The sequence below is a fragment of the Beta vulgaris genome, chromosome 3, assembly GCF_026745355.1.
Source record: "Beta vulgaris subsp. vulgaris cultivar EL10 chromosome 3, EL10.2, whole genome shotgun sequence".
Classification (NCBI taxonomy): Eukaryota; Viridiplantae; Streptophyta; class Magnoliopsida; order Caryophyllales; family Amaranthaceae; genus Beta; species Beta vulgaris.
This window is the reverse complement of record NC_079204.1, coordinates 6,727,013-6,739,286: the sequence shown is the minus strand read 5'-3', so window position 1 is coordinate 6,739,286 and position 12,274 is coordinate 6,727,013. Positions and strand designations below refer to the sequence as shown.

At 33.1% G+C, this 12,274-nt stretch overlaps 1 protein-coding gene across 1 annotated transcript; it reads left to right on the top strand.

Moving 5' to 3' along the window:
• The first annotated feature begins 5,782 nt into the window (after positions 1-5,782).
• On the top strand, positions 5,783-9,469 carry LOC104888421 (jasmonate-induced protein homolog). Its single transcript, XM_010673392.3, has 3 exons — positions 5,783-5,903; positions 6,921-7,327; positions 9,028-9,469. Exons 2-3 carry the CDS (start codon positions 6,962-6,964, stop codon positions 9,220-9,222), a joined length of 561 nt encoding a protein of 186 aa, XP_010671694.2. The 5' UTR covers positions 5,783-5,903; positions 6,921-6,961; the 3' UTR covers positions 9,223-9,469.
• The last annotated feature ends 2,805 nt before the right edge of the window (positions 9,470-12,274 follow it).

Genomic DNA, 12,274 nt, shown 5'->3' with positions numbered 1-12,274 from the left:
CAGGGCGTATGTGGTATAATCGCCTCAGTGAGTACTTATTAAGTGAAGGCTATAAGAATGACCCTATCAGTCCATGCATTTTTATAAAGAATTTGGGGCAGGATTTGTAATAATTGCAGTGTATGTTGATGATTTAAATATTATTGGGACCCCTGAAGAGATTTCACACACAGTGGAATATTTGAAGAAAGAATTTGAGATGAAAGATCTTGGAAAGACAAAATTTTGCTTGGGGCTACAAATTGAGCATCTAAAGAATGGAATCCTTGTGCATCAAACAACATATACGGAAAAGGTGTTAAAAAGGTTTTATTTGGATCAAGCACATCCGTTGAGTAGCCCAATGGTTGTAAGATCACTTGATGTTGATAAAGACCCATTCCGTCCTCGAGAAATCAATGAAGAAATCCTTGGTCCTGAAGTACCATACTTAAGTGCAATAGGGGCATTGATGTATCTTGCTAGCCATACGAGACCTGACATATCATTTTCTGTGAACTTGCTAGCAAGGTTTAGCTCATGTCCAACTCGAAGGCATTGGAATGGAATAAAACATGTACTTCGTTACCTCCAAGGAACGAAAGATATGGGTTTATTCTTTTCTAACCAACCCAAAGAAGACTTAATTGGTTTTGCAGATGCAGGGTATTTGTCTGATCCCCATAATGCTCGATCACAAACAGGATATGTGTTCACAAGTGTGGTACTGCCATTTCTTGGCGTTCCATGAAGCAAACCATTGCAGCCACTTCTTCCAACCATGCAGAGATTTTAGCTATCCACGAAGCTAGTCGTGAATGTGTATGGTTAAGGTCCGTAATTCAACATATACGAGAATTGTGGCATATCTATAGGGAAAGAAGCTCCAACAGTTATGTATGAGGATAATGCAGCATGCATTGCACAATAAGGAAGGATACATCAAGGGTGATAGAACAACAAACTTTACCAAAATTTTTCTTCACCCATGAACTGCAGAAGAATGGTGATGTACAGGTTCTACAGATTCGTTCAAGTGAAAATTTGGCAGACCTATTTACCAAGGCACTTCCCACCGCTACTTTCAAGAAATTAGTTTACCGTATTGGATTACGTCGTCTCAAAGATCTCAAGTTATGTAATCATGAGGGGGAGTAGATGCGCGCTGCACTCTTTTTCCCTTAACCATGGTTTTTCCCACTGGGTTTTCCTGGTAAGGTTTTTAATGAGGCACATCTTACGCGCATTAGGAAATATCTTATTTTAAGAGAGAACTTTTATTTTGTATAATGGACATCCAAGGGGGAGTGTTATGAAATATAATATGGATGCCCATTATACCCCCTTAATATATCCGGGATATTCTAGGGTTTTGTTCTCCAAGTAAAACCCTAACTATTGTATTGTATATATATACCCTAGACTATATGGAATAAGATACAACACAATTCTCTCTTCTCTCTCCTGTTTATTTATAACAATTCTGTCTTTCTTAAATAACTATAGCATTTTTGCATTAGTTATGTCAACCTCAAATAACCAATGCCAAAATAATATTTACTAATGCATACAATGAATAAAACTAATGATCACCCATACTATCCTTGTTACTCATTAAATTAATAAATAATTATTCATATGCTATAATTATAGTCTTTCAGTTACTTTCTAGACTAAAACTATTAGCCATAGAATCGGAAAAAAAAAGTCATAACTAATGTAAAAATTAATAATAACTAGAAACCAAATATTCTAACGATTTATCAGAAAAAATAACTAATAGCCAGAATCACAACTATTTTAGCAAACAACTTCCAATTAAAGTGCGAGCTCCAATTATATTCTTATGAATTTAAGTATTCCATAATTCACCTATAACTTTGTAATTGAATTGTAAATTCGAAATCAAAGCATAAGACAATGAGTAACACTCTCATGAATCATGATATCGACTACACTATACACCATACATACACTAATTCGTTATTTTTAAAAGAAAAACTTGTGCAATAAATCTGCAAAATAATGTAACATATCAATATATCCTGTCAAAAATATATGCCGAATTCTAATCATTCAAGCACAAATATCAATAAATTCGCCATGACAATCCAAAACCGCCATTTATTCAATAAAAGCAGCTGATCTCAAATATTAGCTATCAGATGAAAATCACCTACTACAAATTGCAAGAAATAGAAAACCTAGAATATGCTATGAGGATCAACAACAAAAAAAAAAATTACCGTTTAAAATGGATAAGGTGACAGATCGCTCTCAAAACTGGAAGTTACATATGTTATTCGGACACCGATGAGCCACAAAGGCACCCATCGTTCACTGCACTTCAATCTTAACCACTAGGTCAAGACATCCTTGATAATGTCAATTTAGATATGGATGTTTAAGTGTTCGACTTGACTATGACATGTGATTGTTACTCGGCTATGACATGCAATCTAGATATGGAATTATGGAAGTTACTGATATTGTAAAAAAAAAAAAATCAAGTTTTTCGTTTAAAATAAATTATTCAAGTGTTATGTCGTGTCGCACACAACATGACATGTGATTGTTGAAGTAAATAAAGGTATCGAAGTAATACAATTACCTACAGTCGTGAAGACGTGAACTACAACGAGTCAACGACAAACTAAAAGTCAAGAACATGATTCCAAATTTAAATGATTTTCTTACTACTTTATTTATCTATGAAGGGGTTTGAACTTTGAATGAATTTTATCATAAATGAATAAAACAAATTTGTAAAGCTAAACCAATTTCATACGTTGGACAAAAATACCCAAGTAGTGAAAGGAAAAGAATGGAATCATTTTAAAGCATGTATGGGGGTATATGTTTGTTCTCTTCTTCTTTTAGGAATAGGGTTTTTCTTGGGTTTCTTACTTTCTTTCTATTATTGTTTTCTAATTACAACTTTTAATGAAGGGAAATGAAAAGGATCAAAAACTTTCCAAATGTTATTAGAAATTTTAGACTCAGTGACACAACTATTTTTCAGGTACAACCTATAGCTCAAACATTGCAACTTTAAACAATTAATTGTACAAGCTAGATACTTATTTTTATTTTAACTATTTTCAAACCTACTTTTTGTGGATATTTTCAAACACATTTGGACATATATTTAATAAATAATATATAGAATTAAAAAAAAACCCCTAATGTTAGGCTTTTACATGTCTTAGTTAGACAATAGCAAAAAAAATGTTTTCAAAATGGTATCCAAAAAAATGCAATTGAGTGTTGATTGAATATAAAATACTCCCTCTGTTTTTTTTTTATCGTTCTCACTTAGAATCTTGAGTCTTGACACTCTTCATACTTAGAGAGAATCTTCTCAATTATTTTCAATTTATAAGAAAAAATATAGTCATGTGGAGTCTTGTTTGATTCGTCGCAATTAGTACATTATTAATATTCAATCGTTATAATTTTTACTAATATATAATGAAAGATACTAATTTAATTTCAAAGATGTACATTGGAAGATGTGCACAAGAAAGTGAGAAAGATAAAAAAAACAGAGGGAGTATATTAGAATAATATTTTATATTTGGATATAGTTTATATAATTAAAATTCTACTCTTGTTAGGTTTCCTAAGATTGTTGAGATTACCTTTATGTTTTAACCTATATATTGTGATCAATGGATTCACTTCAATCAAGAAAGTTTTCCCAAAACTAACATGGTATCACAGCCTATGCAAAATTAATTGTATTTTTCCCTCTCCTGTGGTTTGAACCTCAGATTTGTTTTTTTTCAAGCTTTGGTTTTTCTTTTTTTTTTTTGCTTCTTCGATTCCGGCCTTAGTCGCCCAACCTCCTCCTCGTCAGCCCCTACTACCGCCAGCCACCATGACTAAGGACGGTGCATCGATATCTGACTCCCTCGTCGTTCATCCCACCCCCTCCTCCTACACCCCGTGTTGTCTGTCAGTAATATCAAGAATGACATCCTACTTATTCTTGATCGTGAGAAGGTTCAATACTCAAATTGGATTGACCTTTTTGATATCCATTGTCATGCTTAGTGCTAAGAGCATCCTTATTCATGATTGAGAATAAAAATCAAGTTGATGATTGAGAAAAAAGTGCTCTTAATCACAATTGAAAAAAAGATTGTGAGGTGAATGGGAGTGATTGGGGAAAAAAATGGGTTGGGGTGAGTGAACTGATGATCAGGCGTGGGAGTGGGACCCACTGCCTGGTCATCAATTCTTTAATTTTTTTTTGCTGAACCAGCAGCAAAACGCAGCGTAATTGAACGAAAATTTGTCGCTGACAGTAATCTTCCCTTTATATTTCCCCATCGAACTACTATGATTGTCTACATTTGCTAACTTACATCTCGTAAAACATTTTGAGTAAGAGATATATGTTGATCTTGGGGAACACATACCTATAATCTTATTGGTAGAATATATTTGTATGAACTAATTTATCTTAAAGTGAGTAAAATAGAGCTTCGATCAATTACTAATCTTAGCTTGGACAGATGAGGTCAAGAAATCCACCAAGTAATTTGCCCTACAAGGACGAAAACTTAAGACAAGAACTAGAATTCAGCTCCTTATAAACAAAGGTTTATTTTGTGGGGTGCAAATTAATCAAAAAGATGTGAGAATATAAAAGGATAAAACAAATTTCTTAAGTTGACGAATTTCCCTCGTGTTAGAAAACCAAAATTCCCTTCTAACATTTGTGGGTAGTAAAGTAAATATTCTTTTGATCGAAAAGCAATCTGAGAAAAAGTTAATGGTTGGTTGTTCCATTTCGATTATTATATTTTATTTATTTTGAGGGGAACGATTATTATATGAGAAGGTATTGTGTCAGATCGTCCGATCATAATCTTTGGTCGGACGGCTTTCAGTTTTTTCAATTTTTTTTCAGTTGGTTTTAAAAAAAAATTCAGTTGGTTTCAATTTTTGTTCAGTTGGTTTTAAATTTTTTTTCAGTTGGATGTAAATTACCTCTAAATGAGAGTAACTTGCGTCTAAATGAAAGTAACTTACGTCTAAATGAAAGTAAGTTACCTCTAAATGAAAGTAACTTGGATTCTTAGTTTTATTATTCTTTCATTTAACAACTAACTAAAATTAAAAAAAAATAAACACTAACGTAACCTCTGCTTTCCTCTCACTTTCTCCTTCTTCATTCCACATCAATGACATCTTGCTCCTAGCCACCACAAACACTAGACCGTGAAGTTGAGACCGATTTCTCTTTCCTCTACAACAATGGTTGCCACGAGTCGGATCTTTCTCTCTTGAACGTCCACCATCGACACAACAAGGTGGCGGAGGAAGAAGATGAAGAAGGAGCAGCGACGCGGCGACGGTGGAGGAAGAAGATGAAGAAGGAGCAGCGACGCCGTTCTCGCGGTTTCGTCTGACGAAACATATTGGGTCAGACGGTCTGACCCAATACTTTCACTTATTATATTTATCATACTATAACTTTGAATTACAATACAAAAGTCACTATCAAAAAGTGACATATAAAAGTATTTATTAAGATAAGTCGAATATTTCAAAACTAAACTAAACTAAACTAAACTACATTAAATGTAAGTGAACTAAACTAAAAATAAGTCCAAAATAACATGACCTTATTATTCCATAATAGAGTCTGAAATGCCTGTAATATCCTATTGTCATTAGTCACCCTAACTCAATCAATCCCAAAAAGAAAAGAATTTTACGGAGAAGAGTAAAGTTAAAGGCATCTTTTTTTTCCTTTATGAAATTAAAATTAAAGGCATCTTGAAAGATGCATCTTAAATTGTCATGCACGGTGCACCCAGAAGGCCACAATCCACATGGTCTATAAATATAAGAAAATGGCAACCGTGAATTGCTCAGTAAGTAAAGTTCTCCACTACACACTGCTTGTCAAGGTATTAGCTCCTGTTTTTGCCCTCTTTTTTCTTTCAGCAGTCATTGTTTTTTCCCTTTCATTGAGCTAGATATACGTAGCTTTCTTTTCTTTTAATTTGAACGTATGTTAGATTAATATATGAGCAATACTTTCAAAATATTTGATTGCTGGGAAACAAGGTTTAGCAAGAATGTGGGCTTTCTTTCTGCATGGCAAAATTAAATTTTACTTAAACAATGGAAGTTTTGCTCCAAAAGTTAATATAGATCAAGTCAATTTACTCTAAATCTTAGCTATATAAGCTGGTAGGATATTAACAATACTACAATCCACGCATCTGATAAGGATTTTATGGTATAAGTTTTCTTAAGCTAGCTATAGATTTTGATAATAATAATTATATATTTATATGTCACCTACATATTTAATAAGAAGTATCTTATATCTATTACATGCAGAAAATATATATTGATTCATATCTTATTTAATGTATATATAGAGAGGCGCTATAATAACAAAAGTAAATTGTAATAGCAAAATATTTTAATAATCTGTAAATGAATTATTGGGAATTTGTTTAGTAAATATGGAGCATAAAATACAACCAGTAATCAAACAAACAAAGTCACATTATCAACAACTCGAATTGTCCTATAACATAATTTCAATTTATACTAAAAATATATTAGAAAGCCAAAAATGATTAGCATACATGTCCAGACTTGATGTGATATATGAATATGAAATAGAAAAATAGTAAGAAGCATCCCAACCCCAACCCCCCACCATATTGAAATTTTTGCTTCTACCAAGATTTGAACCTTGATCTCCAATATGGGAGATAGAAATCAGGAAACGATATCATTGGACTCAAGGTCCTTGCTAAGGGAGAGAAACATTATATGTTTAAGTTGTATACTAATTCAAGGAATACAAGTAAAGTTATACAAGTAATACTCGACCATCCCTCGTGCGAAGGGTCTCCTGATATTTTTTTACCTTACCATAATAATATCAGTTTTGTTTGTCGGCCAAGTTTGCTCGCAGGCTAAGCTAGGTAACTAACGTACGTGAGAAATGTCTTCCTCTCAAGTTGTCCAGAACCACCAGGCTGCCTTGGACGAGCTGGTGAAGCATGCGCAAAGCAAAGCCGTGGCTAGGGAGGTGAACCCACAAGATCAACTATTTCTGATGGGACACTTGAGGAATAACACCTCAGGTCCCATGACCGTACATGCTGAGTATGTGTGGTCTGGAGATTTCATCACGAAATACCCAGAAATTCTTGTTAGTGGTGTTAATGATCAGTTTGAGCAAGTGTCTAAAATTGCTGCAAATGGCATCAAGACTGCCGTGGTGTATTCAGGCAGAGTCGTTGATGGACAAAGTCAGTGTGGATGGCTCGTTGCTTGGTCCAACCCTGAGGATATCCAAGCCAAAAAGGTTATACCTTCAATTTTGTTTCATTTTCCATGATTTTGAAAATCTCATTAACTCAAATCAAAAGCACATATTTGGTCAGGTCAATGATACATTTTAGATTTATAAAAGTTACTCACATGCCCGTTCCCAACATTTTGGAGGCACTAGGGCAAACTAAAAAATATGGGCCCTCCCTGATCTCTACTACTATTTCCATATATATTGATTTAAAGAAACTAATGGTTAAAGTTCTGCTAAATATGACTTTTTTTTTCTATAGCTCATGAAATTACCTTACATTTTTTATAACATACCCACTGGATTGATGGTTATCTTTTTATGACATGTCTTCCTAAATTAAGTCATATCTTGCTTCTTAAATTAATCACGTCATCCTCATCATCAAGTTGTCAGTTAGAGTCTGGGTTGGATTACAAAATTGTGTAAGTGCTTTGGCCTTTGGATTACTTCTTTAATATAAATCTGGGTTTGAATTGGAAAAAAAGCAAAGGCAATAACATAATAACCCTTCCCTCTTTAACGGTTTCACTTTTACATTTGCTTTAACAAATGCATTATTTTATTAACATCTAATATCTTTAACTATTTTACTTTATCGATTCGTACAATTTATGTAACATAGAATATTTTGAAATTAATATACATATAGTCGAAGTGGGTAAAAATGAACAATATGTAAACATAAAAAGTGAACAACTATATAAAGTCGAGGGGGTATGAAATAGCAAAAGGGACATAGTTACTTTATATGAGAAGGAAAGAAAACCCACCTACTAAATATTAGGTAGCTATTTTGAAATCATTGGAAATAATTAAAGAAAACCAAAAAATAAAAATAGGAAATTGAAGCTATTTCAAAATTATTAAAAGCAAAAGAAAACCCAAAAAGAAAAAAGAAAAAAAAGAAAGCTGAAAAAAATTAAAAATGTCATAGGTGGGAGTCGATCTTGGGATGGAGAGTTACAGTGGAGTAACTAATCATTATGATATTCAGTAAACCAAGGAGGCAACATTATGTTTTGTAGATGTAATGCGTGCAAATTATTTTTATCCCTTAACAACAGAATGGAAATCAGCAATATGGGCCTTTTTCCCCTAGGTCCTGGGCGGGCGCGCCCAGGCTCAGGGACGGGCCTGGTTACTCAATAGTGTGAAAACTTGATCATGTCTTTATATATATCTATATGTTACACCTAATATGGACTCGATCTAAATAAGTATTGTTATTATATTTATAAAAAGTTGACATAATAAAAATGAACACTAACACATCTAATAAGATCTCATTCTCATATGAGCTAGCAATGATACTTTAGTATTAACATTTCTGAAATTTTAAACTTTGACCACAAATTGTAAAATGTATAGATTAAAAAAATACATATGTAGTATAAACCCACATTGTCAAGTTAGTCTAGCTATCGTATGGTGCTATTCATCAAGTAATGGGTCTCACTCCACCTTATTCCCATTCATTTTAAAAGAATAGATTCTTTAATTTGAACCAACGACACATATATTAATATAAATGAGAGCATAACTATGTGTTATATCCATGTAACAACTCGGTCTAGCTAGGGGCATCGTACGCATCCAAAAACGTTCTAGCATGCAATAAATCAATAAATTATAAGGGGAATTTCATGTGATATTAGCATGATAACATAATGTTAAATGCAATGGCACGGTGCTTCTTACAGGTTTACGTAGATTGTGGTGCAATTAGCAAGTTCGACAACATTGACTGGAAAAAGATTGATATTGAGCTGAGTAACTCTGGTAGTAACGCCAGCCGCATTGACGCATTCACTCGCACCGCCGTGCACGCTCGCATACTCCCTCCGGTTGCGAAAGCTGTCGGTGATGGTATTCTGGTCGTGGAGTACCACGGTTGAACAACCAGGCAGCCATTATCGATCTACTCTTAGTAATGCTAGTTAAGAGGAGTGGATCATATAGAAAGAGTTGCTTTATGTAACAAATATCATGAGTACTAATGAGGGGCAATAAGAACTAAGAACATTTTCGTGACTTTCTAATGCCATGTATGTTCTTTAGTAGTGTGTAGCTACTATACTTATTATTAAATAAAAATGTCTCTTCTATTTTCTATAAAAAAAGTGGCTCTTTTAATATCTCCAATCGATGACTTGAAGGCAATAGTGTCTTGTTATTTTCTCTACATTACGTTAAGTTATCTGATCTATTGGACATACTTGGCACAAAATTTTGAAGTGTGCCAAACAATAAACCATTTTAGTTATATGTCTTTGGATATATGAGAGGGTGAGATAGTCGTTTTTAGGATAACTAGTTGTTGGTTTGGCCAATACCGCAAGTCTAAAAAAACTAATATGAACCCGGTGCACACTAATAGTGTGCACCCGATTCATATCACGTGAGTTTATGATAGTGTATATTGATATGATATAGTGTATGTTAAAATGAAATAGTGTATATTAAAATAATATAGTGTATATGTTAAAATGATATAGTGTACTCCCTCTGTTTTTTTTTATCATTCCTACTTTGACTTTGCACGTTTGCCAATGCATGTTTTAAAACTTAAATATCTTTCATTATATATTAGTAAAAATTATAACGATTGAATATTAATAAAGTACTAATTGAGACGAATCAAACAAGACCCCACATGACTATGTTTTTTCTTATAAATTGAGAACATTTGAGAAGATTCTCTCTATGCATGAATAGTGTCAAGATTCTAAGTGAGAAAGATAAAAAAAAACAGAGGGAGTATATGTTAAAATGATATAGTGTATGTTACAGTGATATAGTGTATGTTAAAGTGATATAGTGTATGTTATAATGATATAGTGTATGTTAAAATGATATAGTGTATGTTAAAGTGATATAGTGTATGTTAAAATGATATAGTGTATGTTACAATGATATAGTGTATGTTAAAGTGATATAGTGTATGTTAAAGTGATTTAGTGTGTGTTAAAATGATATAGTGTGTGTTACAATGATATAGTGTATGTTAAAGTGATATAGTGTATGTTAAAGTGATATAGGGTCACGTGCCTGGGCCTGGTTCACACTATTTTTAGCGTGAACCGGGACCACGCAAGTCGGATTGCCGCAAGTCGATGTATGTAAATTACTAAATTTTTAATTAAGTTTTGTGGAAAAAGGGGGATAATACATGACAATAACCTATATTTATTGCCTCACTACAAACCATCCACCTATCCCACTTTTTTTTCTCCTCCAATACTTTAATATTTTTTTACATTTTCCAAAACAAAATCAGTTTTTGCCACGCTTTTATCAAAAAAAATTTATGAGTTGCCTTGATTATCCCCTAAACTAATGTATAACAATTAAGCAAATAGATATAGTATTTCATTGATAGATGTGTCGCACACCTAACAAAGATAAATCACCTAACTAGATCTCCTAACTATGTAATAGGGTAATTCATGCTCGATCCCACATAGAGAAAGTTGTTCTATGATTAGCTCTTAAATAATGGTAAGGCTAAAGGAAATTAATATCAATAATGGTCGAATAAACTATACTAATCAATATATAATAGAAGAATCTATAGTTAAGTACTCCCTCCGTTTCCTAAAGATCTTCCCACTTACTGTTCCTACAGATACCAAGGAAAATCAAGTTGTGTGGGGCATGGTGTGAGTAAAGTAGGAGAGAGAAAGGGGTTAAGATAAATAAACAAATAAAAAGGGGTTAAAGTAGGAGAGAGAAAGGGAGTAAAATTGAATTAATAATGTAATGGTGGATCATATGATAGTGACGACATGAGAGGGTAAATAGGGAAATTTGTTTTGCCAAATAAGGAATAAAGCAAAAGAGGGAAGATCTTTTGGAAACACCCTTAAACGGAAAGAGAGAAGATCTTTAGGAAACGGATGGAGTATACCACTAGCATGAATTAATATAATCATAATTTCAACCTAAAACTAACCAATTAAATGTTCACAAGGAAAAATACACCCTATAAATACCGTAAACCTCTCTCGAGTATCTATGACTTCCTTAATATGCACTCAAACCTACTCCCGCAAATTCAAGACATTAAACGCAGTACTCTAACTTCCCAACAATTCATTCTACCTACTCCCGTGGAGAATTTCATGCCCTTAATTGAAATACCTAATTTTCGTCAAAACCCAACTCCCGTTGTGATCAAGACAATGGAATAATAACGATACTAGTTGTCCCTAATCTAGTATTGGAATATGCACAATCAATTAAGCAAAAACAAATAAACAATCAACATGGGAATTTAAAGAAATAATCATGAATTAAATCATACTAAGGTTCAACTTAACCATAGAGAAAAAAACTACTCAAGCATAATTGAAATAATAAGTTAGAGAAGAATAATTAAAATTCATAATAGAAAACAAAGGAAAAGAAGGAAAAAATAAATACTTGAATTGATGGGAAATATGTAGAGTCTTGAAGAACAATGAAGATGTACAAGTTTCTCTCTCTAACTTCTCTCTAGAAACCCTAAAATGTGTATACAATCTAACTATTCTCTAGAAACACTAGAAAAGTGTATACCATAGACTATCCCCGTCATTAAACAAATTAAAGAGTATTTATAACCTCCTAAAATAATAAAACCGACATAACAAAACGCTTCAAGGAGCAAACCAACACGGACGTGTCAATAATGACACAAACGTGTTGACCTGTAACCATAAAAACTAGTATATGAAAATAAGCTATTGCCTCAAACAAGGCAAAACGGGAGTGTCAAAACTAACACGAACGTGTTGTTCTGTATCGTCAGATTCCCCTACTCAACTTCGAGCAGCTATAAATTTGATCCAGATCTTTGTTTGGCGCATATGATATATCGTTGGAAAGTTCTTCAAGTCTAGTTTTCAACCCAGTTGGAATCATCAAATTATCATTTTTGTGTAAAAAATTATGATCGAATTAAATGTA

What these genes read in the sequence shown, in the direction of transcription:
- LOC104888421 (XM_010673392.3), top strand. Translation starts at nt 6,962, where the DNA reads ATGTCTTCCTCTCAAGTTGTCCAGAACCACCAGGCTGCCTTGGACGAG. An exon ending in AGGATATCCAAGCCAAAAAG is followed by an intron (nt 7,328 to 9,027) that starts GTTATACCTTCA and finishes TGCTTCTTACAG; the next exon opens with GTTTACGTAGATTGTGGTGC.